General features: G+C 40.0%; 1 protein-coding gene across 1 annotated transcript; it reads left to right on the top strand.

The window, feature by feature from the left end:
- Positions 1-10,361: 10,361 nt before the first annotated feature.
- On the top strand, positions 10,362-10,922 carry LOC145793355 (uncharacterized). The gene has a single exon (XM_082876166.1). The coding sequence runs from the start codon at positions 10,362-10,364 to the stop codon at positions 10,920-10,922; it is 561 nt and encodes a 186-aa protein (XP_082732292.1).
- Positions 10,923-17,641: the final 6,719 nt, after the last annotated feature.

Here is a 17,641-nt window from a genome sequence, read left to right on the forward strand (position 1 = left end):
TTACACAATAAGAAGTTACCTCCCACTACAGAAGGCACTGACACTAAATCTGGCTTGGTAACAGCATACACAGACCCAGTAGGTGTCTACTTTACCTACTCACCACTCAGAGCATAAGTCTGATGCACGGATTGAGCCAAAAAGGCCCCCTAATTCGCCTTCGAGTCCTGAGCTGACTGTGCCAGTTGATGACTCTATGTTTGTCTCTGGCCAGACGCACTAGATGTGCCACCCAACTAAGGGCAAAACCTCCTCACATGCCCTCACTGCCCACACTAATAACAGGTTGGCGGCTGCACTCTCCCCTGACTAGGCTCTGAGAACGAGCCGTAGACGGTGCAGATTGTTGCCTTCTTCCCTTCTATGGGCAAACCGCTGACTTGTGACCCAGCTGGCCACACTTGAAACAAATGATCCCTCCCTGACCACCTCTCCCTGACCCAGAGCTTGGTACAGGAAAAGTGGACCTAGACTGTGCTCCCTGGGATTGCTGTGGGTTAGAACCCCTCTGCCTCTTACTCCCATAGTCTCTTCCTAAACCTTCTGACTCATTTGCCTAGAACCCATCATCCTCTTCTCCTCGAACTGGATCATGGTTTCCAAGTGAGCCGCTGCCTCCACAAGATTACCGTAATCTCTAATCATGGACGTAGCCACCTTGAAAAGGAGTCCGGTCATCAACCTCTTCTCAAACTCTAAGTAGCGGCGTTTTTCCGTTGCTACCAACTCCGGTGCGTTTTTCCGTTGCTACCAACTCCGGTGCAAACCTCAAGAAGCTAGTGAAGGTAGCCTTAAACATAACCACCAGTGTGTTATGCTACTTAAGCTTCAAGAACTATTCCCTCAACTTCTCCCTCACAGTGGGAGGCAAAAACTTATCCGAGAAAGTGTTGATAAAGGCCTCCCAAATCACCTCGATGTGCCCCTGCACAAACTTCCACTACTGACCCGCATCTCCCTTCAACTGAAAGGATGCCAAGGTCACTCTTAACCCATCGTCCTCGATGCCAAGCATCTTGAACGTCTTTACCATCTGCTCGAGCCATTCATCAGCTTTCAAAAACTCATTCGGATTTGACCGGAAGAACTCCCTCTTTAAGAAAGACGGCCTTGTCTCAGCAACATGGGCTTGGACTTGATTCTCAGCCCTGAAAATGTCCATGGATTCTCACAAAGCTTCGGCCATTTCTTGGGCCAAAGCGCCCATGGCCTACTAACCAACCGGTTCGGCCACATTGGCCTGACCAACCCCTTTCTCCTGTACCATAATATCATCCATTATCAACACCTCCTGCCGTCTAGGCCTTCCATGCCTACTACCACCACGTTCATGTCCTGACATCCTAATAAAGGTAACACCAGAGATTAGCACATTCACAAATGTGCCAAAGCTAACTCACTCGTGTCCTAATGATCAAGTGCTCTTCTAGGTAATGATCGTCCCGCGACATTGCCAGAGTTCCAGTTAGAAATAGCAGTGATCAAGTGCTTTTCTAACAGGACTTCTAGAAACTCGTAGACTCCAGTCAACATTTTAGAAACTAAACTCCATACTCACTTAGCCATATAAGCATGTTATCACATAGCACACCATACATATAAATATCTCTATCAAGCGAGATAAACCCATTATGGTAAGAACCACTCCCCACGTACCCAAAGTATCCAAACTTGGTACGCTCTAATACCAAGTTGTAACGCCTGGAAATAAGAGACAATAAAATATCCACCATATTCATTAAATAACAACACATGAATAAGTAATTAACTTTTATTAGTTCCAATTGATTGTACAAAAGAGTAACATATGCAGATACACATTCACAAACCTTACCCTGACAGTGCTTGGTTACAATATAATGAATTTAAATCCAATACAGTTAAAACCCTAGGCTTGTACAAATAAATATAACAAAATAAACAAAATGAAACTCTTCCTTCCAAGTCCTCCTAAGCTATTGCCTTAATAGAGGCATATATCATCAGGACCTGAAAATGATTTTCCTACATAGGGTGAGCCAAAACTGAGTAGAAATAATCTAACACAGTATATGAAACTTAATAGAATTATAAGGTGAATGTATATACAATGCTCGTGTCAAAACATTTTCATTTCTCTTTCCCAAAACCATGCAATGCCAAGTTTGTATCACAAATCATGAATACAACATTGTGAATCTCTAGGACGTGTCTGCAAGTAGGCTACAAGCACTACCAATTTGTCATTTTTACCGGTATTAGCCGGAAGGCTCAACACCTAACAGCGCAGGTTTTTGGATTTTCGCTAAGGACACACAGGCCAACTTAATACCACCACTACAGTCTTACCTAGATTCACTATGGTATTCACCCATTTTTCTCAAAATAACATTTTTCAAATGTATTAAATATACAACAATGCTCAATGCAATGGATGAGAAAATAGTTTCAATTCTCCTAATTCTCAAGTAATTTCTACAACAATCATAACTATCCTTCACTGATAGCCCAAAACATATATCTCTAAATAGATAATTAATTTCCATAAAGATTAAGCTTCCAAATTTTAAGATGTGAGTGGTAATACATACCCAACTCCACCATCCTCATCAATGTCATTCTAATTTCACATTTCCAACATCAATTCCAATTATTTATACAAAATCAACATATGAGATATTTAGAGTAAAAATCCCCTTTTCTTCCACAATCAATTCCAAGTATCAAAACCAACCATTTTATCACAACTCAACCTCATTTCCAATCACACACCATTTTGAAGGAAACGATTTGAAAACCCCTTTTTTGATTTTTAAACCAAAATCCTAGGTTTGCTCGAAATCCTCAAATCACAATATTGTTTTAGAAATAACAAGTAACTAAATTAAAAATCATAAGAAAGTACAGAGAATCCCTACCTCAAAGAAGAAGACCCAAAGGAGAGATAGGTAGAACTCAACGGAGCGAAAACACAAACTTCAGCGATTAAAACGAAGCCCTCAACATGCTCTCTTTTTTTATGTCTTATTCACCCAAAAAAAAAAAGGAAAAAAAAAAAGGGACTAGGGTGTAGAAATGGGTGGATCAAGGTGTATTCGGAGCTTAGAGATGATTTCTATAGAGAGAGAGAGAGAGAGAGAGAGAGTAGATATGAGATTTAGAGAAAGAGACATGTGTAAAAAATTGACTTAAAAAGTGAACTTTACGACCTGATATAGGTGTAGACCGCTCAAGTGAAGGCATGGCTACTCGAGCGACCAAACACAATAAGTGAGACCGCTCGAGCGCATGAAGTGACCACTTGAGCAAAGAATACGAACTCCCAGAAGTTTTACAGACAAAGGACCGTCGCTCGAGCTCAAGAAGTGTCGCTTGAGTGCAAGAAGCACCGCTCGAGCATAAATGCCAACTTCCAATATCTTTGTAGGCCTGCAAAAGTATTAAGAGTTCTCAAAGACCACTCGAGTGCAAGAAGTGTCACTTTAGCGAAGAAGCAAAAATCTGGGCATGAACGATTTTGAAAAACTAACTCCTAACCTGTTCCAAAAACAACCAAGACATTCCAATAACTAAGCTCAATGAGGAATAAGGAGAAATATGACATGAACAATCATATATGACAATGAAACTTGGATCCAAGGCATCAATGGGTCGGGTCTAAGCCAAAATCGCTATATAGATGCTGTATCCCTCTTTTGTCCTTGGCATTTGCCCCTTACGGGTATGTGTTACTTTCCAAAAAGTTTGAAATATCAAAGGACTAGGGATTTTCATCTTACACTTCTTCTTCTATTGCGACTATCATCTTGTATACCGATATATATATCTATTCTATAAGGATTGGATGCATCTTGACCCCAACTGGTATATCTATCATTGAGGCTAGGGTTGCCAATGTATCAGCAAATCAGTTGTTCTCTCTCACCAGGTGTGTAAATGTCAGTCTTTCGAACCTTAGGATCAACATGTTCAAAGTCTGATGATAAACTATCACTTTCTCCTCTTTGACTTTCCAATCTCCATTGGCTTGAGAGACAACCAAGTTCGAATCCCTGATCACATCCAACCTTATTGTCCCTAGTTCTAGGGCTACTTCCAATCCAACTATACATGCTTCATACTCGGTTTGATTATTGGATACTTTAAATCGATATTTGAAAGCTAGAGGTATATAGGAATCATCTGGTGCTATAAGCAACACCCCTATCCCATAACCAAATTAATTAGTTGTTCCGTCAAAATAAAATTTCCAGGTATCCTCTTCAAGCTGCAATAACTCTTCATCTGGGAATACGTACTCTGCATGTTCTCCTCCTTCAACTGGATAATTGGCCACAAAATTTTACTACAGCCCTTCTTTTGACAGACTTGCGACTAACATATGTAAGGTCAAACTTGGAAAGCAAAAGCAACCATCGAGCTAAGCTACCGGTATGCGTTAGTTTCTCAAAGAGATATTTGAATCTTGGAACCAGAATTACTGAGTGTGCTAACAGGTAGTGCCTTACTTTCCTAGTAGCCCAAACCAAGGCTAGACAAGCTTTTTCCAAGGGAGTATAATAGGTTTCGTATTCTAGCATCTTCTTGCTCAAGTAGAAAATGGCCTTCTCGGCTTTCTTGTTTGACTCCTGTACAAGCATACATCCCATAGTCGATTCGGTCACTGATAAGTACAAGATCAACGGTTTTCCTAGCTAAGGTGGTGATAACATAGGCGACTTGCTCGAATGCAAACTAGCATCGATCATTCCATAAGAACTTCTTTTCTTTCTTTAGGAGACCAAACAATGGTTCACAAGTCAAGGTTAGCTTTGAAATAAACCTTTTTATGAATTGCATTTTTTCTAGAAAGCCCTCACATCCTTTTCAGTCATTGGTGGCGGCATTTCTAAGATGGTCTTGATTTTTGGCAGATCAACTTCAATTCCCCGTTGGGTGATCAGAAACCCCAACATCTTGCCGCTAGTAACCCCAAATGTACACTTCTGTGGATTCAGCCTCAGCTAATACTCCAGATCCCTTCGAAGAACCTCTTCAGTGCAACATAGTGGCTCTCTCGCTCTTTTGACTTGATAATCATATCATCCACATATACCTCGACCTCCTTATGGATCATGTCATGCAATATTGTGGTTGTTACTCTCTAATATGTAGCCCCAGCATTCTTTAGTCCAAACGGCATAACCCTATAACAGTATGTTCCTCATGGAGTGGTAAATGTAGTCTTCTCATTATTCTCCAAAGCCATAAAAATCTGATTGTACCTAGAGAAACCATCCATGAATGATAACAATGCATTCCTTACCGTGAAGTCCACCAACTCGTCAATATGTGGCAATGGAAAGTCATCATTTGGATTGGCTTTGTTCAAATCCCGAAAGTCAACGCAAACCCTAATTCTGCCATCTTTCTTCGATACTGGCACAATGTTGGCTAACCAAGTTGGATACTCTGATACAAGCAAGAATCCGACATTGATTTGTTTGGTAACCACTTTTTTTATTTTCAATGCTCAATCCAGACAAACACTGCGAAGCTTCTGCTTAACGGGTAGGGCCTCAGGATTAAGAGAGATCCTATGCTGTACAATCTTAGGATCGATTCCAGGCATATCTTCATAGGACCATGTAAAAACATCTCTGAATTCTTTTAATAAAGCAACTAATTGATCACGTTCCTCCGAAGATAAAGTGGAACCAATCTGGACCAAGCAAGGATCTTTCTCAGTTCCCACATAATTTTGTCTGTTAATGGCTTAGCATGCCTCTCTTCCTCCTATTCAATTAGATTTTTCAAAGCCCAAGGAATTTCTTCCTCTTCATTTTCATCAAAATTTTGAAAATTTTGGTCAATGTAATGAATTATAGGCATAGAGAAGTGAGTAGAAATCACAACATCTTCATTCAAAGCCTCAGGCTCAAGAGTTACAACAGACTCAAAAAAAAAAAAAAAAAGGAAAAGAAAAAGAAGACCGGGACATGATAGAGGTGTTTGGGTTATTACCCCCATAATCACGGAAGTCTGGCATCCTAGACAAACCTAACACCACAAAATCAAATTCAACGACCGACTCAAAACTCAAAAAACTTTTTTTTTTGCAAAACACTAGTTTGCATGCAAACCATCCATTGCATCTACAATGAAGCTTGAACAATCAACAAGTGGTCCTTCTCTGATCATAGAAATGGTTATATGCTCCAAGTTCATTGGTTGACCTTTAGTATCTGACCCTTTCAGCAAATCAGCCAGTGTTAGACCCAAGACATCCTCTACGCTGCTTTTTGAGCTGACATCACTATCTTGACCAATGTCGATGCTAAGATTTGCTTGCTCCTCGTCACTATCAGAGAGTTGATGATCAAAGAAGATTTAAAACCTAGGATACCTCTTCTTTTCAACTTGGTCAATCCATGACTTGTGAAACCCACAGAAAGGGAAATCCTCTCCTTCAAGGTTCCATGAATTGGCTTATAGATCAACTCAAGTTGTCGCCCGGTTCTCTATGCCTTGATCTTCTCTTTGATCTCTTCATTTTTCCTTTTCTAGTGCTCTCCTGTAGGCGTATACCCTAGTCTGAATGCATGTGGGTTGTGAGTTACTTCACTAGCTGTAGTGATACATTTCTTGCCACTTTTGCCTAATCTCATCCTAGGAATGTGACCCAGTTTACTCGTGAAGTAGATTTTCTGGGTGCTGATGTACATCCCTTCGTCCTCTACCATGATCATCTGAACTAGCTGGGCCTCTACTAATGTAAAGCTTGAGAGGAACACATCCTCCTCTCCATGTTGTATTTCTAACAGCGGCATTGTGACCTTTGGAGGAGGATGAATGGATGAATTTTGAAAAACAGTGGCAATTCCTCCTTCATATGGGTATTTCAACAATTGATGCATTGTGAAGGGTAATGCTTTCATTTGGTGGAGCCATGGCCTTCCTAACAGCAAATTTAATGTCGCAGGTACATCTATGACATGAAATTCAGCTTCATGCTCGGACGGGCCAACTATTATCTATACATTGATTGTTCTCATGACCTCCTAGTTTGTATTATCATAAGCTCGAATCAACTGAGCAATGGGTGTGAAATCCACCGGTTTTAGCCCTATCATATAAGCAGTGTGCGAAGGGCAGACATTGATGGCCGATCCAGTGTTAATCAGAACGATTGGGATTCGTTTCTTTCCACATTCCAATGACACATATAGAGGCTTATTATGTCCTGAATCTTTCGGGTGGACCTTTCACCAACAAAAATATCCACTGAACCTAATGTCATATACCATCTTTAGCTTAGATATTTCAACAATGATCTCTATTATAAGGTATATAAAATTTAAATTAGATATAAATATTTTGTAATAAATAAGTTCATGTTAAATAAAAAAAAATTAAATATAAATTAATATTAAGACATCAATAAGATAGACAAAAAATAAAAAATATAAAAGAAAACGTGTGAGCCAACGCCTAGCAATCTTGTTCCATGACTTGTATAACCTAGGCCGAGGTGTGTCACACCTAGGCCAAGTATTACCCTTCCTAGCCGAGATCGGGAAGACCTCCCTTATCCTTCACCAGTCCAAAGCCTATGTGTCAAGAGCCTGATCTTCGTACTATTATATTATATTGTTTCAATCAGCTTAATTGCATGATTGTGTGTTTAAATGTGTGATTGCATGCTCAATTTTCTAGTTATCTGTTGTTACATGGAATATCTGTTCATTTATCGACTTAGAATCAGAAATTGAAAGCCTGAACGGCTTTAGAAACCAAAATTGATTAGCCCACTAGGCTAATTAGAATATTTAGAATTTTATGGCAACTTTCATCAAAATTTGATTCGGACCAAAATAATTAGAATAAAATAATTAGAATCAATCAAAATTGAGTAGGATTAATTATTCATAAGCAAGCTTAATTAGCCTAAGCTAATCACACCCTATTTAAGCCAAATTCATGTCTTGAACTCACATTATACAACATATGAGTTGAGATTTTGAGAGAGAAGGAGAGTGAACTCAACAAACAAGGGGATTTTGTAGGAGATTGGAGGAGACTCGGAGAATTAAGCTAAGATACACTTGAATTCACACTCTAGGTATGAAATTCTCCCTTAATCCTTGTAGATAAAATATGTAGAAGATGAATTCACTTAGTTTTTGAGTTATTCGCATGAAATTATACAATGGGGGCATGAATTAGCTTGAATTGGAAGAATATAGTTGAATTGCAATTCATGAGATTCTTATATGCATGGAACTTTCACATACCAACTTGGTGAATTCTTCATTTATTTATACTTCTTTTGCCACTTAATCATGTTTTCAAAGGATATAAGCTCAATTTAACACATGCATGGCTTTGGGTTTGAGAATTTGGCATGATTTTGAGTAATCAGTCTCAAATTGAAAGTGTTTCAAGTTATACATTGTTTTTCCATGTTTTTGTACCAAAAACACGAGTTTTGGACCTTTGAATATCAAATTTGAACTTTAAACACAATTCTAGAAATTCCAGAATTTGACCTATCCACTCTAGCAAAGAAAGTGTCACTTGAGCGTAAAAATCAAGCTCCCAGAAGTTTCATAGAGAATTCCATGGAAGGTCGAGCGGCAAACCTTGTGCTCGAGCGTGCCCTGTTTTCCAGTGCTCATTGCTCAAGCGACAGAAAGCTCGCTTAAGCGTAAAAATCATGCAATCAGTACTTTTACAGAGTTTTGTAGACCGCGCGAGCGACCAAAGCTGCGCTCAAGCGGAGACCTTGTTTTCAACAAATTTTGACTAACTCTTTTAAGTGCATACTTGAATCTTCATGTTATTTCTATTACTCTTAAGCACCAATTGGACTCATATAATCATAGAATGAGTTAGAAACACATAAGAAGAGTTGAATTAAAGTGAAATGGTTATCAAATGGTGCTTCAATTGTGTTTTTGTTATATGCTTTGTTTAGGTGGATGTCCGAGGCCTAGTGACAACTTAACTCACTGTGAGTAGTAACTTTATAAAGATATGTTCAAGCAATACTTATTTGAGAAATTTTATTTATTATCGAAATCGATGCATGATTGATTGAATGAATGGTTTGATGAAGAGTTATTTTCTATTGATGAATGAACGTCCCATTTAAAATTGTATTGTGGCATCCATAGCCATAGGCCTTTGCCTGGGTGTAACAATGCCAAGGCCATAGGCCCTTGCATGGGGGTAACAATACCATGGCCATAGCCCCTTGCCTGGGTGTAACAATGCCAAGGCTATAGGCCCTTGCATGGGGGTAACAATCCCATGGCCATAGGCCCTTGCCTGGGGGTAATAATACCATGGCCATAGGCCGCTTCCTGGGGGTAACAATACCATGGCTATTGGTTTGATTAAAACATAGAGATGTCTAGTGTTAGACCTTATGGTCTATTGTGATTGGAATATTATTGCTTCATGGACCACATAAATTGATATTGAATGATATTGACGATGAAATTTATTGATTATTGAGAATTGAAATGAGTTTTGGTTTGGCAATGTTATCGAACCTCATTCATATAATCTTTTTATTCTGTGATTACTCATTGGGCCCTAGCTCACTATATATATATATATATATATGTAGCTGGGTAAGCTGAACATCAAAGTTGAAGAATGCCTCGAGTCTACCAGGGTCAGCCTTTTTGAGGAGCTTTTGAGTGAAGTAAACTAGGCTCGTGTGGAGCCAAGCTAGTTAAACCCCATTTTGCTTTGTATAATCGTTTTGTATTTGTGTATAAGTTGGGGTTTTGTATATATATATATATAAGATATGGATGTTTGAACTTACATGATGTATGTACATAAAGAACAAATGTTTGCTTATGGTATGAAGTCCTTTTCATATACGCACGGCTCAATGGATAACTTTTATGTTATATTATACTTTCGCTAAGCCCCATAATTAACTTGAAAAGATTTTTGTTTATAGAGGCCGTAGGTAATCTATGATTATTGGCCGATCATGACGCGAAACCTACAGGGGCGGGTTTGGGTCATGACGGAGTGGTATCAGAGCATAAGTTAAATCTCACTCACTTGTCCATTGAGCTATAGAGAGTCTAGAAAAGATTTCAGGATTGCATTCATGTGTATTTGAAATTTTGAGTGAGATGATTTCGTGATTATATATGGAATTGTGTGCGTGAATATATATCGTGTTTGTCATAATACAAAGTTTCATATAGAAAATGGTGAAAACAAGAGGTGATGAGCTAGAGGAAACAACCTCCTCAAGATTGGATAGAATGGAATGAATGATGCAAGACATGGCTAAAATTTTGAGGCAACAGCAATAGTGGTAACAATAGCAACAGTGGCAACAACAGCAACAACAACCACCACCCCTATCTCCAATGCCTCCAGCTCCAGGGTGTCAGACAGGGGACTGTACTGTTGTTTTGACTAGAGAATTCAAAAAGATAAAGCCACCATTGTTTCATGGAAAAATTGAACCATTAAAGGTGGAAGCTTGGGTCTTAGGGATTGAGAAGTTGTTTGAAGTGTTCCCATGTACCAAAGCTCAGAAAGTACAATTAGTTGCATTCACATTAGAAGATGATGCAAGGCGTTGGTGGATGTTGGTTCGAGATGAGAATAATGATGTTACTTGGGCTCATTTTCTAGAGATCTTTTACGAGAAATACTTCCCGCAATGTGTACAGGATAGAAAAGTGTCTGAATTCATGGAACTCAAGCAGGGAAACAAATCAGTTGCCAAATATGAGGCTCAGTTTACAGAGTTAGCCTGCTTTGCATCCTATATGGTAGATACAGACTACAAGAAAGCTAGACAATTTGAGGGAGGTTTGTGTGACCTAATCCTAGACAGGATCAATGTACTCAAATTACCGACATATGTGGATATGCTAGATAGGGAACTAATAGCAGAGGGAAATGTGGCTAACCGTAAATAGAATTTCGAGTGGAAGGGTAGAAGACATAATTTTAGTAAAGCGACAACATCAACAAATAAGAAGTTAAAATTTGGGAGTTCTAGTAATGCTAGTTCAAGCCAAAATGGTAATTCAACACCAACTTGTACCGCATGTGGAAAGAAACATTGGGATGTTTGCTACCGTGCATCAGGGGCTTGTTATCCTTGTGGAAATGTGGGACACGTGGCAAAGGATTGTACATAACCACGTCGAAGTGGAAATCATGGTACTACAAGTTCAACTAGATCTACTCCAACAACGGGAAAAAATGCAACACCCACTACAACAAGAAATGAACAGAGGCAGGGAAGGGTTTTTACACTAATTCCAAGGGACACTCAAAATACTGAGGCTGTAGTTTCAGGTACTCTCCCTATTTGCAATCAAGATGCATATGTGTTAATTGATTCAGGTTCAACACATTCTTTTGTCTCTTCTGTGTTTAAACATAGGGTAAATAGACCCATCGAATCATTGTCCTATATATTGTGCGTGTCCACCCCATCTGGGAAACCTGCTTTGCTTTCATCTGTTTATCATACGTGTTGATAATGTGACATTGTTTGTGGATCTACTGCCTCTTGATATTAAACACTTTGATGTAATTTTGGGGGATAGACTGGTTGTCTAAATATTGTGCAACTATTGATTGTGTAACGAAACGAGTTTTATTTAGACCTCTAGGACATGATGAAATTGTATTTGTGGGTAATGGAGTAGTACCTCCACCTTATTTGATTTCTGTATTGAAAGCTTGTAAATTGCTAAAAAAAGGCATGTCGAGGGTACTTGTGTTATGTGATAACTGAACAAACCGTGGATGTCACCCTAGACAGTATACTAGTAGTGAGAGACTTTCCTGATGTGTTTCTGGATGAATTGCCTGGACAACTGGTAGATAGAGAAATTGAATTTACAATTGATGTGATATCGGGTATATAACTAATCTCTAAAGCTCACTACCATATGTCCATTACTGAAATGAAAGAATTGAAGGTTCAGTTGCAGGAATTGCTCGATAAAGAGTTTATCAGACTGAGTACATTGCCATGGGGTGCACCAGTACTTTTTGTAAAGAAGAAAGATGGTACTCTTCGACTATGCGTTGATTACCGAGAACTCATTAAGGTAATAGTGAAAAATAAATATTATTTGCTACGTATTAATGACCTGTTTGATCAGTTGCAGGGGGCTCAGATAATTCAAAAATTGACTTGAGATCGGGGTATCATCAACTAAAGGTTAAGGCTGAAGATGTTGAAAAGACTGCCTTACGAACCAGATATGGACATTACGAGTTTTTAGTAATGCCCTTTGGAGTTACAAATGTGCCTGCAGCATTCATGGATTTGATGAATAGAATTTTTAAACCCTTCTTGGATGAATTTATTGTCGTGTTTATTGATGATATTCTCATATATTCAAAAAATAGAGATGATCATAAACAACACCTGATGATGACTCTCCAAACACTTAGAGAAAAACAGTTGTATGGGAAATTCAAAAAGTGTGAATTTTGGCTTGATGAAATCGCATTTTTGGGACACATCTTTAATAAAGATGGTATATCTGTTGATCCTTATAAGATAGAAGCAATTATTAATTAGCCTACCCCGACTAAAGTGTCAGAAGTTCGCAGTTTTAAGGGATTGGCAGGTTATTATCGAAGATTTGTTAGAGACTTCTTGAAAATTGTTGTACCATTGACTCAATTGACTTGAAAGGGGGAACCATTTGAGTGGACGGATTAGAGAGAATCAGCCTTTCAAGAGTTGAAGGCAAGATTGACCATAACCCCAATCCTTACTATTCCCTCAGGTACTGAAGGTTTTGTAATCTTTAGTGATGCATCTTATAAAGGTTTGGGTTGTGTCTTAATGCAGAATGGCAAGGTGAATGCATATGCCTCTCGACAATTAAGATCACACGAGAAGAATTACCCTACACACGACCTAGAACTTACTGCAGTTGTGTTAGCATTAAAGATATGGCATCACTATTTGTATGGGGCCAAATGTGAAGTGTACACAGATCATAAGAGCTTGAAGTAATTTTTCACACAGAAGGAATTGAACATACATCAGAGGCGATGGCTTGAATTAATCAAAGATCCGGGCAAAGCCAATACTGTGGCAGATGCACTTAGTAGAAAGAATGTGGGGAATCTTGCCTATTTACTCACATATAAGAAAAAGTTGCTACTAGAGTTTGAAAAACTTGAAATTGAAGTGGTTTCTTTTGAACATGATAGCTTGATAGCTGCAATGTTTGCACAACTTGCCATTATTGAAGAAATCAAACAAAAGCAAGTAAATGATGAGTTTTTGAAAAAGATTTGTGATGAGTTTGAAATTAAGCCTAGACCGGGGTTTATAATTGAAGACTCAGTATTAAAATTTCAAGGGAGATTATGTGTTCCAAATGACGCAGATTTGACAAGGAAGATTTTGTAGGAGGCTCATAAATCAATGTTTGCTATGCATCCTGGAAATACCAAGATGTACCAAGATTTGAAATCGACATATTGGTGGCCCAACATGAAAAAGGAAATTGCTCCCTTCAACTCTAAATGCCTACAATGCTAGCAAGTAAAGATAAAGCGTCAAAAATCGGCGGGTTTAGTTCAGTCCCTCCCTATTCCGAAGTGGAAGTATGAACTTATAACTATGAACTTTGTTGTTGGCCTACCTCGAACACCTAGAGGTATGGACTCTATTTGGGTTATAGTTGATAGACTAAGTCTGCTCATTTTCTTGCTGTAAAGACTTCTTTTAATGCATATAGACTTACTACTATCTACATTGATGAAATTATTCGATTGCATGGGGTTCCAGTGTCTATTGTATCAGATAGGGATCCTAAATTTGTTTCTAAATTTTGGCATAGTCTACAGGATGCAATGCGGATAGAATTGAGATTTAGTATAACATTTCATCTGCAAACTGACGGGCAAGCTGAGAGGACAATTCAGACCTTAAAAGACATGCTTTGTATGTGTGTTTTGGATTTTTAGGGCAGTTGGGAAACATATTTACCATTGGCTGAGTTTGCTTATAACAATAGTTCCCACGCTAGCATCGGTATGGAACAATATGAGGCACTATATGGCAGAAAGTGTAGATCGCCAATTTGTTGGATAGAGGTTGGTGATAGGGCTATCTATGGTATAGAACTTGTGCAGGAGACAACTGAGAAGATAAAAATCATTCAACAAAGGCTCAAAACTACACAAAGTTGACAAAAAAGCTATGCAGATCAACGAAGAAGGGATTTAGAGTATGAAGTAGGGGATCATGTGTTTATCAAAGTAACACCGATGAAAGGGTAGGCAAGGTTTGGAAGAAAGGGAATATTGACTCCTTGCTATATCGGGCCGTTTCAGATCCTTGAGAGATTGGGTCCGGTTGCCTACCGTATTGCTTTGCCACCGGGAATGGAACAAATGCATAATGTATTCCATGGATCCATGCTTCGCAGGTACCTTAGAGATCCAGTCCATGTGATTGATCATCATCGGATTGCTTTAGATGAAAATATGATTTATGAAGAATAGCCCATGCAAATCATTGATCGACAAGTGAAGCAATTGAGGAACAAAACAATTCCTATGGTAAAAGTCGAGTGGAAGGAACGTTATGGGAAAGAGGCCACTTGGAAAAGAGAGAATGAGATGCGGCAACGATATCTACATTTGTTTCCGTTTGAAGGTAACTTAAGTTTGGAGGACCAAACTTTCTAAGGGGGACAGACTGTGACGACCTCGACCTCCATAATATTATATTATATTATTTTAATAAACTTAATTGCATGATTGTGTGTTTAAATGTGTGATTGCATGCTCAATTTTGTAGTTATCTGTTGTTACATGGAATATCTGTTCACTTATCGACTTAGAATAAGAAATTGAAAACCTGAACGGCTTCAGAAACCAAAATTGATTAGGCTAATTAGAATGTTTAGAATTTTATGGCAACTTTCATCCAAATTTGATTCGGACCAAAATAATTAGAATAAAATAATTAGAATCAATCAAAATTGAGTAGGATTAAAATTGAGTAGGCTTAAGTGCCCAAGTGGTGAGTAGCGTAGCCGAGCCAAAGCAGTTGGTATGAGGCGAGATATTAGGAGAGCAATCGCCCAAGATTGGGCCTGTGCTAGAACTGTCCCCAAGTTATGGGAAAGGGAAAGGGAGAGTGAGCAGATCAAAGATGAGCGCCATGCTAAAGACCGCCCCGTATCATAATCGCGTGGTGGCCGGTCGATCGGCGGAAGAAGGGGGTGAAGCCAGGGTCGCCGCCGATCATCTCCAGGGGGTAGTGAAGGATGCGGCCGCATGGTCGATGGCGCGATTTACAGAGACCGACCTCCTGAGGGGGTTCTGTTCGGTGCAGATGGAGGCTACGACCTTGGCGGCGGTCCTGCTGAATAAGATGGCACGCGCGAAGGTAGAGGCAGAGCTGCTAAAGGCCCAGTTAGAAGAGGTGAAAGCGCAGTTGCAAAACTTAAGGGTCGAGATGGCAGGTTGGAGAAAAGCCTCGTAGAGTGCCTGTGCAATGGGCCTGGATTATGCGCAAAGGGCTAAGAAGATAGAAGTACTAGCTCTGGTGTAGAGCTACTTGGCAGAATGTGCTGCCTCCGAGCTCGCCGTGACCAGAGCTAGAAATGGTGCGCCACAAGGCGGTATCGCTGGTGTTTAAGTTAGAGGGCGAGCAGAGGTAGGCAAAGTCCAAGAAGCCTGCACCACTGCCAAGGAAATGTTGGAAGAGGCCCTCGCCAACAACGAAGATCTGCGCGACCAGGCGCTTAAAGACAAGGAAGAAGCGGATGGGCGCATTGCGGAGTTGGAGAGGACGTTGGAAGAAGAGAAGGCCAAAATGGCCTCTAAGATGGTGGCCTACCCAGACTTATGTGTAGTTGCGATGGAGCAATTTAAGGGGTCTGCCGAATTCCAGATGGCCATTGACGCGACAGTCGCCAGGAGCTTGGCTAAGAAGGGTGAAGGGGGTGCTGGGCCATCAGGAGTGGCCGCTGAAAGTAGGAGTGAAGAAGAAGTGATCCAAAGGTTTCAATAATCAGACTTCTACAAGCACGAGATGAGCTAGTACTGGGACAGCAGTTGGATGAGCTTCAAGTATAAGGCTCAAGAGCTGTTCCCAGATGCGGACTTCAGTCTGGTGAAAGTAGGAGAGGACGACGTCGCCCAGACTCCCTTAGATGAGGTGGTGGAAGAGGAAGATCTTGCATCCAGCGAAGGGGATTAAGGGCTGGGTGTTCTTCCTGGTTTTTGTTTTGTTTTTTTTTTTTTTTTTTTTGTAATGAAGTAAATGTAATTTCTGTAATGAAGTGTATAATGGTGCAAGTTGTTAATAAAAGTACCAGTTCTGTTATTGTTGTTGTTGTTGTCGTTGTTTTTTGAATGGTAAAGTTTATTAATAAAATGCATGAATGGTAAAATTGGACAAGTAACCGAACTTGTATAAATGGTAAAAATGGATAAGTAAGCTAACTTGTATGAATGGTAAAAATGGTCAAGTAAGTTAACTTGTATGAATGGTAAAAATGACCTGGGATGAGAATGAACTGAGATTTAACTAAGTCTTGTTGAGACTATTTGTAACTGCATGCTTTGTCTGGGTGAGACTAGTTTTGACTCAGTCTGGCTGAGCTCTTCATACTTAGTCTGGCAGAGACTTTGAGGGCTTAGTCGGTCTGAGGCTTTGGTTAACTCAGCCTGGCCGAACTCTTCATGCTCAGTCTGGCTAAGACTTGGAGGGCTCAGTCGGGCTGAGGCTTTGGTTAACTCAGTCTGGCTGAGTTCTTCATGCTCAGTCTGGCTGAGACTTAGAGGGCTTAGTCGGGCTAAGGCTTTGGTTAACTCAGTCTGGCTGAGCTCTTCATGCTTAGTCTGGCTGACGTTTGGAGGGCTCAGTCGGCTGAGGCTTAGTCTAAAACTTGTCATTGTAACACAGATAAATGGAGATGTGAAATTGTAGTCATTAAGACACAGTCTGTCGATCACAAATTTACACCGTGTATGGAAAGGGCAAAAATAAACAAGTGCGTAGATCGACAAAAGAGAACATACAACAATTGAATGATACAAAAACAGGAGACACCATTTTACAAGAAATAACGCTTCAAGTGCTCGGCATTCCATGGATGGAGGAGGTCTCTGCCTTCTCGAGCGGGGTCTGCCCTTGACAGCATAAGGTCCTTCCCATTTGGCTGCTAGCTTGCCCTCGATCAGATTTTTAGTGGCAAGGGTTGCTTCGCGTAAGACTAGGTCTCCCACTGTGAACTCTCGAGGTTAGACTTTGCGGTCATAATGTGTTCTCATTTTCTGTTAATATGATGCCCGTCTGATAGTAGTTGCCTCTCGGAGCTCTTCAATTAGGTCCAGGTCAGCCCGACGCGGTTTAATTCTGGATTTAAATGTAAAACCTGAGGGATTGGCAAGCCGATTTCCACTGGGATGACTGCCTCAGCACCGTATGTTAGGCAAAAGGAGGTCTCCCCAGTAAGGGTTCGAGCGGTCGTTTGATAAGCCCAGAGTATGTTTGGTAACTCCTCAGTCTGGAGTCCTTTAGCGGCTTCCAACTTAGTCTTCATGATCTTCAGAAGGGAGCGATTGGTGACTTCGACTTTCCCATTAGCTTGGGGATGGCCCGGGGAAGAGAAACATGGTCTAATGTTGAGCT

This window comes from Camellia sinensis, chromosome 6 (genome assembly GCF_055761805.1).
Source record: "Camellia sinensis isolate YWXY chromosome 6, ASM5576180v1, whole genome shotgun sequence".
Taxonomy (NCBI): Eukaryota; Viridiplantae; Streptophyta; class Magnoliopsida; order Ericales; family Theaceae; genus Camellia; species Camellia sinensis.